This window comes from Rhea americana, unplaced genomic scaffold (assembly GCF_003343005.1).
Source record: "Rhea americana isolate MKP2758 unplaced genomic scaffold, rheAme1 scaffold_50, whole genome shotgun sequence".
Taxonomy (NCBI): domain Eukaryota; kingdom Metazoa; phylum Chordata; class Aves; order Rheiformes; family Rheidae; genus Rhea; species Rhea americana.
In genome coordinates, this window is record NW_028186646.1 from 143,046 (window position 1) to 159,950 (window position 16,905).

The 16,905-nt window shown below is 43.6% G+C and overlaps 1 protein-coding gene across 1 annotated transcript; it reads right to left on the reverse strand.

The window, feature by feature from the left end:
* Positions 1–14,882: 14,882 nt before the first annotated feature.
* Positions 14,883–16,899, reverse strand: FZD8 (frizzled class receptor 8). Its single transcript, XM_085317667.1, has one exon. The coding sequence runs from the start codon at positions 16,869–16,871 to the stop codon at positions 15,516–15,518; it is 1,356 nt and encodes a 451-aa protein (XP_085173793.1). The 5' UTR covers positions 16,872–16,899; the 3' UTR covers positions 14,883–15,515.
* Positions 16,900–16,905: the final 6 nt, after the last annotated feature.

Genomic DNA, 16,905 nt, shown 5'->3' on the forward strand with positions numbered 1-16,905 from the left:
AGCAAAGCTCTAGTCTTTTAAAGTTCTGAACATGACCTTGTAATTCCTTCCAAAGCAGATTTCATACTCAGAAGAATGTCGCAAAAGCTACTTGTTAAGCTTGCCAGTATGTTCTAAAATCTTCTCTTAAATCTTCTTTAAATCTTAATCCAGTTACTTCAGAAAAAGCATTTCTGAAGATGGGCTGAAAACACAATACTCTTAATGCTGCCCTCCAGAAGCTTGACTGCCCTCACTGAAGACGGGGTTACTCAACCACTTGCACCCTTACGGAGCAACACATAAGCTATATTTATCACTCAYCAAGTCTTCTATGCTACTGGACATAAGACAATGCAGAAATGAATTTGAGCTCCTGGGAAATAAGAATTGGAACTGATCAGGAAATCCATGATTCTCCCAGTAGGAAATAAAACTTTATTTAGAAAATTCTAAAATATCTCAATAAATATTTTTGTTGGTATCTTTAACTGAAATATAGCATTTGCTAAGAAAGTATCTGATAGGCTGCTGGAGCCCAGACCTTGCGATTTCTGTGTTTTTGTGCATTAAAATCAAGACTCTTTGGGAGCTTCGGCAGTACCAGCATGATTTCAGAAAAAAATAAGTTAAATACTTCTAATTTTTTTACCCCTAGATAAAAAAGATTTTAAAACATTCTTCTGAACAAAAGGTTTATTTTTTTGTTTTAATTTGCAATATATGTTTTTTAATATTGAAAAAGAAGCCAAAGCCAAATTTCAATCACTTATAATTACTTTCTCCTCTCTCCAGTAGAGACACACTCTAGGTTGTATCTCTTTGATTTGCTCTCATCAGCATAACAGAAAGCTGTGACTCTATTCTCTTGTGAAATATACTGCAGACAGGTGTCTGGGGAATGCATAATTTCCTACTAACRGCAGTTGTTCTCCATGAATCTCTCAAATTAGGAAAAGTATTAAATCTGAAGTTAACTATGTATAGCTATCTTTAGYGTATTTTTTCAAGTTATTAAAATTATCTATCCCTGTGTGATACATCATTACTGCAGTGCTTATCTTTCTAGAAGAGATCATTAAAGAGGATATTAATTGTACACTTTTATTTTAATGTCATGATTACAATGAAGAAAAGATAAATTATTACTGCTTGTAATGTTTTAGGATAATAAAAAAATGCATCTACAAAATTACGAAGGTCGAGTAGTTGAAATAGCTCTTCTTTAACTTCTGTCTTTTGTAGTATTTTTAATACCTTGATATTCAAATGATAAGAGSAGTAATTTTATAATGTACTGCTCTTACACTGTAATTGAGTTGTTAAAATGTTCTGCAAGTTAGATAGTCTCTGTTCAAAGTCATAACGTGAACTCTTGGTCTATGATGCACAGAAGTGCTGGAAAATGAGTGTAGCAATGTGAAAATCTGATCAGAAAGTAYGAATTGGATCTTTACATTTAAAATAATCCAGCATCCATGTAGCTAGATTACAGTCATAGTCTAGTTCACTAGCTTTTGCCCTTCCTCCACCCACTCCCACTTCTGTGTCTTCCACTTGGGTTTGACAGACGGGCTGTCTCTGGCCATCCCTGCAGCTATGATTTAACTACCTAAGTACGCATCTAGTGCTAACTCAAAGGACCATTTTCTGTTCCTTTGCCATTCACAACATGTCCTGATTCACTGAATCAAGACAGCAGTGGACTAAGCTTTTTTTAAAACTTGGAATTTATGTATAGTGYCTTCAAGAAAGATGGAAGATTTGAGGTCAGCAATCAGAAGCAAGTCCTTTCATTTCTTATTTTCCTAYGTGCATATCATTTATTTTGCCTGTGGGACTTTAAGCACCTCACACTAGAGCATGTTTGGGGATTTTTCTATTGCTGAACAYGTTGCCTTTGGCCTTTGGAAAGAYGCAGAAGACTTTGACAGATCAGAATGAACTTTTGCGTTGTCCTCTGTGATTGCCGACCTTAGCTTGGTACTGGAGTTGAGCAGCGTTCTTCCTTTTTTAGGAAAGACCAGGGTAAGATGCTCTTAGAGCTCTACCAGGCTTGTTAAGCAATTCCTTCCTTATCCTCCCAGCCTAGACACCCACTCCTGCTCATTTCTCTAAAAGTCAGTGTGACTGATTCTTACCTCTAACAGACAATATAAAGACCAATTACACAGTTATTTCTGGAATCTGCTTTTTCCTAAGGCTCTGTGGTATCTATGAAGGGCTAGAAGAAATGTCATCCAAGGCAGATGAGTGACAGAAATATTAGCTAACAAATTCCAGCTTTTCTTTTGCTTCAGTAAGCCTCTTTCTGAAACACTTTACTGAAATATAAACATAGAATATCTATAACACAGCTTACTAAATTTGATGCATTGATAGGCATCTTTTTGCATTGATTCAGTGGGGACTTTCATACATGCCTTGATGGGATCTTGACAGGGTCCTGATTTTAAATGACTGGGGAATACCAAAGAGTTTGCATTTCAGCCGCACTCCTCCAGCACTCAGAATTGATCCCAAGAAGCATAAAACTATATGAWATTCAAAAGATGACCCTAACTTAGGGAATGATCTAGGCACGGATTTTCTTGTAACGAAGACGGGGGTTGTAACACTCGCACCTTATGGTCCGCAGTAGTGAAACACACAGCTACATTAACTTAATTCCATCTAAAATTTTTAGTCTACAGCTGTATGGACTGTGCACATTTTCAGATAACTSGGAAATTATCCCCAGAATTAATACAAATTATCTGTCTGACAGACATATTTCCTGACAGCTGGCCAAAAATATTGACAAGCTTTAGAACAACAATGTCATGCTTCCTCTTTAGTTAGCACTTTGTATGTCCCCAGAAGTCCTTAAAATGATTGATTTAGATCCAGCAGCTGACATTTCATTAGCCCTCAGGACAGTATTTCTCTCACAAAAAAAAAAAATAAGAAAGAGAGAGAGATATGCTGAAATTATCCAAGTAGTAGTTTTATTTCTCTGTGCAAGATTCCTTAAATATTCCAGCCTGACTCAGTGCATTTTACCTTTTGAAAAGTTCAGCTAGCATGAAYCAAAGATCCTAAGAATTGAAGAGACAGGTCTGGATTCAGCAAAGTATTAGGCTCTTCGCTTCTATTCAAACACCTGTTGCTATCAGTGGTAACACCTCTTGCTAGGACAGACCCCAGTTCCTATTCAGAATGAAGCTGGGCACCACATCAGTTTAGATATTGCCCTGTACTGCTTTGGACACTAAATTCAATCTAAATTTTGGGTTGCTTTTGGAACACATTTGCAGTTCTTGTAAGAACAGGCTAGTTGGGGCACCAAAAGACAGATCTCAGGGCTCCCCCGTCCCTGCAGAGACACCTGCTGCATCTCTGCCGGCAGCTTGCAGCCCTGCTGATGACACAGACTGAACACAGAGTACTTCTGCTGTCTAATGATAAATTAGTATTTTAGTTAACACAAATCCTGAGCTATAGGAGTAGGTTGAAAAACTGTTGCAAAATGAAGGCCAGCTTGCAAAACAGTGTTTTAGTAGATACATAATATAATTGCATGCACATCTGGAAAGTTAATGCTAGGTGACACTTGTCTGCACCTCAGATTCTGCAGGATATTCCTTGAAACTGGACTATATAAAGAAAATTATGAAGTAGACACCTCAGTCAGCTCCTCACAGAAAACCTCACCTACGCTTGCAGTGAGGACTGGCCTCCCTTGGCTGAGTCTTCCCTGCAGTCTGGCACATGGCCATATAATGAGCAAATCAGTGTTTGCCGGAATTGCTTTGTACAAAGAAGGTGCTAGTGAGTGTCATGTTTTTCCAATTTTGTGTAGTAAAAGAAGTATTGACAAGTACTTCTCTCTAGTCTGGCCACCTGGATACCAGGTGGGGTTTGCTTGGAGCAAGAGGCTGAGTTTTTCCACTATGTGTGGCTGCATCCCCATATGGGGCTGGCCAGCTGCTGGCTCATGTTTCAAAAGACTGTGAGGTACAGTCTGCACCACCTAACCTCAGGAACCTTATCTTGTGCAAAATGGGACGAGGTGCTCTGGCTCAGCCCATATCCATATACGCCCTATCCACTTCCCAGCTCTGCCAGCCCTTTCCAGCTTCATCACCAGCCAGCCTCTGTCTACCTCATTCATACCAAGCCCATTTTCCAGAAGGAATCTTAGCACCTTCCRTTGCTGTTAGCTTCTCAGGATCTTATCCCAACATCTTCTGAGAAGCTAATGGAGGCAGGAAGCTTGGCACGAGGAATGCTTTCTGTTCATCCAGGAATCACTGCTACAAGTCAGAAACCAGGCTTGCAGGGTCCTTGCTGCTGGCACTCTGTGGGATAGTCCTGCCAAAATGACTAATGTAAAACAGGGTGTCCACAGTTTGTTCCAATTTTCTTCCTCTCCTTCAGAGTGAAATCTGTAAAGTGCATGTGTGGCCCTGACATATTTGGAGAGAGCGCAATGCTGCAGGCTGCCTTGGGAATATATCCAGCTCTGCTAGACCCAGGGTGCTGGCACAGGGTAGATCGCTTTGTACAGAAGATTTGTTGGCAGTTGTGATGATGCAAGTAATTAAGAGTTAGCCAAGGCCTACTGCTGCCTATGAATTCTCAGAATCACAGGGACATGTATCTGGCTGCACAAAATAATTGGTTTTTCAGGCATTTATACTGTTCTTGTCCTTTCCCTGCTCCTCTCCCACTGTATCCTACTCTTCTTGCAGAAGCAGAAAGGTCTGTGTCTTAGCACCCGTTGYGTTCACTGAAGCCCAGGCTGTTATTTTGGAGAAAGGGGCATCTGCTTGTATGCCAGTACCTGGCACTTTGAAGCAAATGCCACCAGGAGGGGTGGTAGTGATGATGAAATATAGCTTTGTTCACAGAGAAGTGTAAGGAAGAGTAGTTCTGCTTGAAATCATGGGAGTTCTGCCAATCTGGGGGTGACTTATGTTAGCTTAATTGGCCAGGCTCCTATCTGAAAGAAAAAGCTTCACAAGAAGTTTTAGACACTATTTTAGACTGTTTATACAAGCTCAAGCACAGGCCAGTTAGCCTGACTGTTGGAAACCCTTACTGACAACAGGGCTTGAAGCACTAGAGATTTTTGCAGGCTYTTTTTACGGGTTTTCCCATTAGACTATGAGTTCCCTTTGCTGTTATGGCCATGTGAGTTGTCCAAGTGCCTGGGCAGGCAGCTCTTGATTGCTCTGGAGCCTGATCTGAATGAACAGAGRGAGCTTTGTCCTTCTTTCAAAGATGTAAGCATTACTGGGTCCAAAAACATAGCGGTGCCGTCAGTCTGAAGAAGAGTTGGAAGACTAGGAAGACTTTTCCTTACTTTGACTACCTTCCATAAAATTTCTGTCTGGCTCACTGTCCAGTGCCAAGTTTCCTTAAACCCTAGCACAAGCCAGGAGACAGGGCCCCATCTGTCAAACGCCTGCTGATGGCAGTAAGGAATGGAGAATTTGTGGGTGTTTTTTTGGCAAACGCAAGCACTTCCTCTTGGCTGACAGTCCTGCATGAGTAAGGACAGGAAGGTGTTTTTTTCTGGAAAATACTAAAGATTTTTGACCTTTTTCTTGAATAGCCCAGGTAGCAATATGACATATACCTTATCTGTTGTCTTGAAACTCTGCGAAATGGCTGTGCTTTCTGCCCAGGCACTCCCTACCGGCCTGCATGGTGTCCCTGAGTGTTTGCCACCTTCGACGATTTGGAAACASGCCCACAAGTTCCTTCCAGGAGCACTGAGGCCACAGGCATAAATGCTCTTTATYGCTTCAGTTTCGGAGGTGGACGGAAAAAAATCGCTTTAGTATAGACATTCAGAAAATTGAGTCTACTGGGATAGAAGCTGACCTCCAAAAAAAGGCAACAAGAACATATGTAGAGGAAGTTTTATAGCCCACAGAGTTTCACCCAAGCCAGGTGCCTGGTTCAGGTCACACCCCAGGTCCCTCTGCCCCATGCCATAAGGTGTTGGTGAACAGTGGCTAGGCTCAAGCAGAGCTTTTCTGCGGGGGAGAAGGCTGTATCCACACCACGTGCTAGTGCTAGGACAGCTCTCAGACAAYGCTTGCAAATGCCAGACCTGGGTACTGGGCTTCCTTTCCTCATAATTCTTGCCTTTTATCAGTATTTAGCTAGCTCAGTTAATAAACTGAGTGGATGTCTCTGAGAATATTAGACTGAATCAGGTTAATGTTTCATTTGAACACGTTTGCTGCTCTCTAGAGGAACTAATGGAACTTGCATGGATAAAGATCTATCATTACGCACTATAAGCCAACCTAGTTTGGATAAAYGAGTATACAGAAAACCAAAAAGAAACGAAGCAAACCAAAACAAATGATAGCCTCCCTAGTGTTGCCAGGAAATGAAGTAGCAGCCAAATAAATCTTAAAGTATAAAATAAAGATCCTCATAGAAGTTAATATCATGCAAAAAGAGGCAGAAGATAGTACCTGGATATCATCATAGATGAGGAGGCCACCAAAAGAGGTGATAATAAAATAACCTCTTTCCTGCAAATTATAATGGCACCAATCAAAAGTCCTGTCAAGAATACCTCCTCCCAGACCCTTAGCGGACAATGTGCAGGTTGTTTTTGAGAGGGCCGCATAGTTCAGCACCAGTGACCAAGAAACTGCTCTATTGGCAATCCAAGCTAGAAGCTGCACCAAGAACAGTGTGTAAAGACATAATAGAACAGAGAAGAAGGTGTAAAATTTGAGAAAGCTGCAATTAAAGAATATAGCACTGAGAAAATACTGAAATCTTGCAGTAGTGAAGCAAATCACATAAAAAAATCTCTCATCAGGGCTAAGTTCAAAATTAAGTCAGCTAAATTTAGGTGCCTACTTGCGAGCTTGGTGACCAGAGTGGAGGCAACAGATTCAAACCCCAGCTGGTCATTGCCTCAGYTACGCTCTGTCTGGGAAATGGAGTTAAGGCCCACAAGCTCCTTCAGAGTGAGCTGACTCACCTTGCAGGACCCACTGGTTGCATTACTAAAACTCCACTGACTGCAACAGGAGTTTAGCTTAGCTGTACAAAACCATATTTAAACACTTACTTGATTTTGATGTCTTAATCTTGAGCTGATCATCTTGAGCCTTCAACRAAACATAGTACTAACAGAAAAAAAGAATATATCAAAAGATATTTTCATATCAAAATATCAAGAATTACTTAAGAATCAAGAATGCCTGGAGATGTACTACTRTAAAGGATGTTATCACTCTCCAAATGGGGAATTTTTTTCAGTTCAGTGGAAAAGACAGTGAAAGCAAAGTCAGGAGAATATTACTGCCATTGACCTGGAATATCATGTATCAAACATTTTCACAGTAGAATTGTTTAGGAAAAGAGCAGTGAATGAAAAAACAAAACCACAGTGGTCATACATTTCATAGACTTCAAAAAGGCATCTTGCAAGCTTCCACCACAACACCCTGAAAACTTATGAATTGTCCCCTCAGTCCCAAGTCAATCATTACTTCAAAAGGCAAGATATTCAGAGGTGGACATACTGCATTTTATGAGACATTAAACCAAAGTTTGTGACCACTACTTGGAAATTATGGACAGTGGGACTTTCTTAAAAGTAGTTTCTCCTACCTTTATCAAAGATAGAATATAATATCACTTATTGTAAAATAATATAACCCTTTTCTTCCAAGAGGCCGCCATTATCTATATAATACTAAAAACAATATAAAAATTTTCCATAATTTAGGATGAAAGCAATATAGAGCACATGAAAGTTGCACTACAAACACTATTTACTTTAAAATTCCACAGATTTTTTGCTGTTGGCTTTTGAATCTCACAGAAAATTCACCCCTGAATAATTCTCCCCCGAATAACTCTCTAAAAAGTTCTTTTAAGACATGCAGAAATATATACTTTTTTGTTCTCATCAACCCTATTTTTCCCAGGAGAAATTATGTTTGAAAGCACTGCATAAATTCATGAGTTAAACCSTGATTCAGAAAAGCACTCTTATTCAGGAAAACATTTAAGCATAGGCTTACTTTAAGCATCTTTTAAAATCTCACCGAAATCAATAGGACTTTGGCATGCACTTTARCAGTCCTTACCACCCTACATGCTTATGATCCAATTCTATTCAAGAAAGCAATCAAGCACAAGTTTCTGAATCAGGATCTAAAGGTACTCTGTAAAAACCATTTCTATTCCAAGCTCTGCTAATAAATTAGGGTTTTTTGTGATTTTTTTTTTCATTAAGAGTGTATAACGTGAATGTGCCTTGCTTCATTTTAAGCTGCAAAGGCCTATTTTATATACTGCTTGTTAAATCAGATTCTAATGATTCTTCCCTTCATGTAAATCTTTCCTCTCATTCATGGATTGTATTTAAATTCTGCTCAGCTTGCATTCMTGATGCCTTGTCACTGATTTGCATAGCTCTGATGCATTTGCCCCGGTTGCACCCCTCACTCACTTTGGCTTGAGAACATAGAAACCATAAATAACTCTTTGCTGCTAAAAACAACACACACAATTCGTGTACACTAATGAGCTAGAGGATGGCAGCAACGAAGCTCCTTGTGGGTCTCGGTGGTTTCCTGATCTGRTGATTCCTAGTGCACTGCTCTATACGCTGGAAAAAGATGGTTTTCTTAATTGTTATAGCCGAAATATCACTCTTGGAATTTTGTAAAAAAAAGAGAATTTGGACTTAGAGCTCTAATTGCATTTCCTGCCCAGCAGGTTTGGAGGAAGCCGAAGTAGTGTGGTTGCTGATCTCCCTTGCTCTGGYGTGCCGTGGTGTGCAGCTCCAGATGGCAGCAACGTACAGGAGCACGCGCCACGCTAAAGCTGCAAGGGCCCCAGGAAACTGCCCCCCTCCCCTTCAGGAAACTTAGCTTTACTTTTACTCCTATCCTGCATTTGGACACAGAGCCAGTCCTTCTTTGCTTACATTAACCAAAGTGCTACCTTCTCTGATTCATATCTGAATAGACCATTTCAGCTGCTGAAAAATGATGAGATTATCRTGATTAACAGATATTTTGAAACAAATCAGTTCCTACAGCATAAAAATGCTAATTTTTTGTTTGTTTCAGTTTCAGGGGATGTAAAAAATGGCTTGTTCAAGCCATTTTGCATCACGGCAAAAATGAAATGGAATTGTCGTGGAAAAGAACCCCCCCTGCCCCCTTTTTTCTTTCTTTCTTTCTTTTTCTGAAACACATCATCAAAAAAGTCAGGCTATGTCCAAATGAAATATCCCAATTTTCTGCTCTGTAGTAGATTGGGTCTGAATTATAACTGGGCCATGCCTTTCTGACTAAATTTCAGTTTTGCCGGGAAAGCAGGGGTTGCGCCCGGCACCCGGCTCCCTCCCTTTGCCGCTCCCCGGGGGGCACTGCCCTTGCGACACCACTGGCAAGGGGGGGGGGGGAAGTTGCAAGGGTTTAAGCCGTGGATTTGGGGGCACACAGCGTTTTGGCTAGAAAGAAGAAATTTGAGAAACACGCTGGCTGCAGGCCACTGAGGAAACGGCGATTGGTGACACGGAGAAGGAGGGGGGACCTGCGAGAGGGGTGACACAAAAGGGGGACGGCCCCGCAGAAACCGGGGGGGGTCTGGAGCCGAGGCCCAGGCGGAGCGAGCCCCGGGTGCCCCCCTGCACGGCCGCACCGCGGGCGCCTGCCCGGCCCGGCCCGGCCCGGCCCGCTGGAGCCGGGAGCCGAAATTCCCGGTTTCCTCCGGCTGAGGGCACTGCTGGATGCTCCGCGGCGCCGCCAGGCCCCGGCCCCGGCCCCGGCCCCGGCCCCGGCCCCGGCCCCGGCCCCGGCCCCGGCCCCGGCCCCCGCGCAGCCCCGGCGGGCTGCTTCTGCACAGCGATTCCTATCACAGGCAGGTTATTTACTAGCACTTTTGGCCTGATGCAGCTAGGAAACCGCTATAAATAGTCTTTTCCACAATTGTGTTAGAGAATGGGAAGAATGTGTCATTTTTCTTCTTCTTCTTCTTCTTATTTTTTTTTAAGATGATGTATCATTAGCCCTTCGGTATACTTAACAGACTGAGTTTGATAAGCCTCAGGTGATGGCCACAGGCTGCTCTGCTTCTTTTCAATTAACTCCATCAAATCTCATCGTGTTCTTAAGTTTTGTGAGCCTGGTATTATTGCAATTTTTGTCTTCCAAGAAGAAATTCAACTATGAATTCATTCATGAATATAAAGTATTCTGAGATCTTAGATAAGAGACGTGTAAGAGTGGAAAAGTATTATCTCAGCCTTCAAAGAGCTTGACTCAGCATTTGACTTTAGGAACTAGTTTCTGAAGTGATTTGACCATCCTTAGTCACCTTAGGTTATGGCTCCACATTTTAATACTAGACGCTAGTTATTTCTGTAGTACCATAGCATTCATTTCTCATGTGTGATCCTTTCTGCTGAACTAGTGAAATTCAGATACCTGATTACAGTAATGATGGGCATTTATAAAAGCCTAAGTAAATAGAGCTGTCTGAACATTTGTAATTGAGTTCTCTTGAAAATTGCCTAGAAAATCATGACCATATGCAGACAGTCTGCCCTGCTTAATATTTCTTCCTTGGACTGTCTTCTCTATATCACTTTTCTTGTTCTTCTAAGGGTCATTCTGTCCCTTTCAAGGTGATCTTTGTTACCAAAGCTCTTTAATTCTAGGCAGACATGTGCTACCTTTTCTCTTCCACCCAGTTCTGGTGTGCAGGGCAGAAAGAGAGGGAGTGGGGTCAGGACGAGGAAAGGGACCATTCCACCCTTGCTCCCTGCTAGGAACAGAGGGCTTCTGGGCTGGATATGGGGCAAGGAGACATGTGCTCTGTGAAACACAGGCCGTGCAGAAAGCAGGGGGCAGCAGCAAGGCATGCTCTGGGCATATTGTAGCAGGTGCTTTGGAAACTGTTTTTGATTCCAAAAGCTGGTTTAACTGGGCCACATTGACCTTTCTTCTAGCATGATTTTGAATGGAGGTGAGCTTGCACTCCAAGATTGTCTTTCTTTTGTCTTTTTTGAACATTTGTTCACCGTTGCATTGTTTTCCCCCATGATAGATGATTTGTGTGTGCCATTAAAAGTTCTATGTCTTTATTGGTAACTTACTATGCAGGCTAGCCTTGGCTTTGCAGCTCATACAGTGTTCATGAAAAAAAGTATGCTGAACAYGGGCACTGGAGTCAGTGACATCTTGCCTATATTGAAGTTTTGACACTTACTTCAAAGTGGACCTGGATTTTACCCAAGAACTCTGGTATTCCTTTCTGAGCTGCAGATTCCTTTCCAAGTGTGGGCATTCTGCTTTGGCTTTCAGTACTGATTTCCTCTCGTGGAAAACTTGATTTTCCTACACATCAGCTTCAGGTGTCCAGCAAGGCATCTGAACTCAGGCTCTCGAGCTTTGGTGAAGCGCGCTGAAGAGAGTGTGAAATTACCCCCTTGTCTCAGTGTTACTCACCTATATCTTTGGGGCCTTTTTAGGATTGGCCATGCACATTGGACTAACTCTTTAAGAGGGGAGCACCACAATACTTTGTTTTTCAAATATTGTTTCAGAAAGAAAGCAAAAACACTCCTTGTGTACCAATCTTGGCCTTCATATGTCTTTTATTGCAGGAACTATAAAAAGTTTCCCAGAATGTCTGGCTACATTCACATTATTTCAAGGTATAAGAATTTCCCAATTCCACCTCATCCAAATTCCCTTCCTTCCCATGACAATTGTAATTATCAAAGCTTCAGGCATTACCCCGTGTAAGAGAAACTTGGTTGCAGGACACTGCCATGCAGCTCTAAGGCAAGCAGCACAAGGGCCCAGGGGCAGGATCACTCCTGAGTGCCTTTAGCACACCTGGACTGCTCTGCCTCATTTTAAAAAGCCCACAGGCAGCTGGGTCAGCTCCTTAGGAGGCTGCAGGATTATTCAGTCATTAAAGCAGGAGGAGAATAGTGCATGGGATTTCCTTTCAAAGCAGGAAGACATAAAGCAGGAAAGGGTCCCAGAAAGAAGTAGCATTGTAAAGATATGTTAGTTAAGGGAGAAGGAAAAAGACCCAACTTGTGTTTCTCTGCTAACTTAAGTCACTYTCCTGAATGGAGCAATCAGACCTTTCTATTAGCCTAAAGAGGCTGTTAGTTGCCTTGTATCCAGCTTTCAAAATGTTGCTATACAAGATGTGCTGTGGAGATGCGTAAGAGATGGTAGAGATTGCCCGTCCCTCTGCCCCTGCCCATGGCAGGCCCGTGCCTGCGCAGGGCTGCACAGGCCGTGCTCGGCGGGTCTGTCCCCATCCTCTGTTATGCTTTCGGTAGTTCTCTGGTAACTTTAAGTAGCATGTAATATCATCACACCTTGCAAGTTAATATATAACTCCTGCCACCTCATCATTTTGTGTGTGTGTGCGTGCGTGCGCGTGTGTGTGTGTCTTCATAGCACATCTATCTTTGAAGTCTGATAAAGTGCATTATAATAATGTGAAAAAGTGAAGTTCAATTTAACTATAGGTTTTTATTTCTTGTATACCTGTTTTTTTTTTGACCTGTTTTAAAAAAATCTTTACTTGCAAATTAACTTCTCTAGTAGTTTCCCAAGTTTTAGGTTTCTAGTGACTTATATTTTGTCTAATCTTTATGTGTTTAATCTCTACACTATTGCTTAGTCATTTCCAAGTGCAAAAGSAGGCATCTTGCTAACCTTGTTAGTTCTGAGACAGCTTTTCTGATTAAGTTCACCTAGAGCACCTCTTAGTTGATTCCTGGATAAGTTAAGCCACAGAACTGCTTCCTATCATTTTATTAAAAATGCTCTTAGCAACCTGTACTAGCAGTCTGGAAGAGTGGAAGAGACCTATCTAAAATTTGCACAGAATAGTTTTGGCTCGGAGTRTGKTTTTTTTGTTTTTGGTTTTTTTTCCTTCCTTGCTAGAATCCACTGGAAGGGAAGGAACACAGATGTTATCTGGCGAGTGATTGTGCTTCCATATGTAGTACTTCCCTAGCAGGAAGAAAACTTCTACCTTAGCGCCACAGAGGCAAAGAAAATTGTCACATTGATTTAAGTATTGCAATACCTGCATTGTTGGAAACATTGCTTTTAACAGTGTAACTTACCTAAAGGAAAATATTAGTCCAGAAAAGGCCTGATCAATTCGTACATACATCAATATTGTAATTCTGGTCAAATGGTATAAAAATAAGCACTAAGCATAACTCAGTGGAACATACTTCACATATGACAAGTTAAAATATTTTTCCTTCCTAAGAGCTGAAGAAATCAGTGTTTTCAATTCTTCCTTTTCATAATCCTGGTAACTTTGTAGAAGTGGAATCTATTAAGTTATGGGAACTTGGAAAGGGCCACCAATAGTCCAGTTGGTGCTCAATGGAAGAAAGTTTTTCCCACAAATAATGATTGATATCTGTGTCATTAGTAGGGTAGCTGCCCATCTCTTACTCTGATTGACAGGTTAATAAGGGACCTGGGGCTAACACACAACCTAACCAATTGCTTTTAAATTATTGCTAATTTGACAGAGTATAAGCAGAAAGCATAAAAAATGGACTAAAGTATTGTCTAATGCAGGTTTTACTTCTGGTATTCTGAGTAATTCCATTTCAGGAAACAGACTAAAATTTAGTTTTTTTTTTGTACAGATTTTTTAAAGAAAATCTTGTAGTTGTTCTTTGGTTCAATTAGGAGCAAAAGAGAAGGGAGTTTTGTAATGCAATTGTCCTGTAAAGGAAAATGTTTTAAATTGGGGAGATTATGTGAGCAGACCACCTGTAGGGCATTCATAGCTCTTTTCTATAATGCTTCAAGCCATGCCTTGCTGCCTGCAGTCTGGCTAACAATGCAGGGAAAAGCTGTTTAAAAGGCTGCTCTCCCTTTTCCCTCTGGTGTTCACTAACTGTTACAAGTCTTCCTCCTAAAAAAAAAAARAAARAAAAAAAAAAGTCCCACGTCCCTTTAATTGAAGAACTTTAAGGCTCCATGGTGGCCAATTGGTCTGCAACAAGAGGAACCAGGCAGCAGGGAAAGAAACTTCAGACTATACATCACGTTTGGTGAAGAGAAAAGATCAAAGTTTTCCCAAACTCAAAAGAAACCAAGTTCCCTACAGATTAACCCTATTCATTTAGCTCCTCTTAAAGGAATGATGTTCTGAGCCACTGGGCAGACAGGTAAAAAGTTCAACAATTGCCAAAGCATTCTTCTGCTAATTCAACAGCCTTCTGCTCAAATAAATTAGCTTAGTCCTGACAGAAGAACAATACCTTTTCTCTTGAAAAAAGGACCATATTTGATATACAAAAGTTAAGTATGGAAGGTTAAGATGTTAGTTTAATCTGTTAAGGAGAGACTGATCTAACAAATTTCAACTCACTGCTCCACTGTAAAGCGTGAATCTACAAATTGAAGACATGAGCCTTTTACACTTCAGCAGTATGCATCCCTGGAAAGGCAGGTGCTTAGAAGAGCACTGACAACAGATAGAAGTGTGTTTGTGCTCCTAAAACAACATCCATTTTAAAAAGGATACCTAACAACCCATTTAATAAAGGATACTTAACAGCCTATGTGAGATGACTCTTTTGTACAGGTTCAGCTTAAAGACRCAGTCATCGTTTAAAATGCACAAAGCAGAGAACTATGGTAAAGCACCTCCCAGTTTTGGCAACTTTTGCAGATTGACTTGTTGAAGACTTGTTTTCCTTATGTCTATAAATCTCACTACTTTAGCATAGCTGGCTGTTTACTGTACCTTAGTGACTGGAGCACACAGTTCACAGTTTGTCTCTCTCAGCACTAGAAGCAACTAATGACACAGCAGCTGGAATAACGAGGGCAGGAGGAGGGGAAAGCTTGAAAAAGTCAATTATCAAAAGTCATTTTATTGACAAAATAGAATACTCATATTTGCTCTTACAGGGGTAGCCTCTAAACTTTTTTACAAAAAAATTTACAGACTGTATAGCTTTGGATATATACATATTTTACACATCTGTACAAAGTAACAAATAATTATATAAATACATCCTTTAATGTAGGAAACCCGTATTTATCTGGGGTGTATAATTAAGACGTTTTGATTTCAGTCTGTATTATAAGGCATTTGCCTGGTCATTAATATCTTGAAAACCTGCAGTCCCAGCACACTCGCCTCACGGTGGGGGSAGGAAGACCCCCCCATGAGTAAAAAGCTGCTCTTAGTCCAGAGTGAATCAGAAGCTGCTTTGCCTTGCCCTCTGCAAGACACGGGTGAGCTTCTACCCTCCTCTGCCAGCAAAATAATAAGCTGGCTCCTTGAAGTACTTGCTCCCTGCATATGAATGGCGGGGAGGGAGGARGGGGCTGGAGCCCGGGGCCTCTGCCAGCCGCATTGTTCCACACAAGCTGTGCCTAATAGGGACCATTAGGGGTTCATTAATGGCACCAAACAGTGAGGGGGCATTTTAGGCAGGCCAGTGTCCCTCATTCCCTAACCTTTGGCCTCTTTCCCCTTGCTCACACTTGAGACAGGGGCATCTGCTTGGGGTAGGAGACGGAGCTGGCAGTGCCCGACCTCCACGTTAGACCGGTGCTGACGTCGCTGTAGAGTGAGCCACCGCCTCCAGCCCCAAGTCCTCCTGCTGCAGCGATTGCGGCCTGCCCGCCTGCACCTGCCCCTGTACCCCCGGCCACAGCAGCACCTTTGCTGGCCCAGCAGCAGCGGGTGCAGAGGGCCCGCCAGGACTCGAGGGTCTTGCCGGACCAGACCCAGACGCCAGAGGTGATGCCCACCACCAGGCACATGAAGTACTTGAGCATGAAGACAGCATAGTCYGGGCGGCGAGCCTGATCAGGCTGCTGGTCACGGAGGCAGGGGCAGTTGTGTGTGGCCTCCCAGCGGGGCCGGTTGTGCTGCTCGTAGAAGAGGCAAGCGACCACRCTGGCAGCTGGCACAGTGTAGAGCACCGTAAAGAGGCCCAGGCGGATCATCAGTTTCTCCAGCTTGTGGGTCTTGGTGGGGCCACCCTGTTGCTTGATGACGCTGCGGATGCGGAAGAGCGAGACGAAGCCAGCGAGCAGGAACATGGAGCCAATGGCCAAGTAGATGAGCAGCGGTGCCAGCACAAAGCCCCGCAGGTTCTCCAGGCTYTGGTTGCCCACATAGCAGATGCCTGCCACCGGGTCCCCATCCACAGAGCTGAGCGCCAGCACAGCGATGGACTTGACGCTGGGAAGCAGCCAGGCAGCCAGGTGGAAATACTGCGCGTAGCCGGCGATGGCCTCRTTGCCCCACTTCATGCCGGCCGCCAGGAACCACGTGAGGGAGAGGATGACCCACCAGATGGAGCTGGCCATGCCGAAGAAGTAGACGAGCAGGAAGACCACGGTGCAGAGCGCCGGGCCGGTGCTCTCGTAGCGCACGTGCTCGGCCACGGCCAGCTCGGGCTGCAGCTCGGCGGCGCCGCCCGCCGCGCCGCGGCCCCCCGCGGCCCCCGCCGCCGCCGCGCCGCCGCCGGCCCCCGCGGCCCCCGCGCCGGCGCCGCCGGCCCCCGCGCCGCCGCTGCACGCCACCTTCTCGTGGCCGGCCACCAGGCGCACCAGGTAGCCGAGGGAGACGAAGAGGTAGCAGGCGGCCAGGAAGATGATGGGCCGCTCGGGGTACTTGAAGCGCTCCATGTCGATGAGGAAGGTGGAGACAGTGGCGAAGGTGGAGAGGAAGCAGAGCACGGACCAGAGGCCGATCCAGAAGGCGGTGAAGGCGCGCTCGTCGGGGCTGAAGTAGGGGTTGTGGCAGGGCAGGGCGCAGTTGGCGATCTGCCCCGTCTTGACGCGGTTGTAGAGCGGGTGGCGCTCGCTGGACACGGACACCATGGGCGCGCGGCACTGGCAGCCCGGCTCGCAGGGC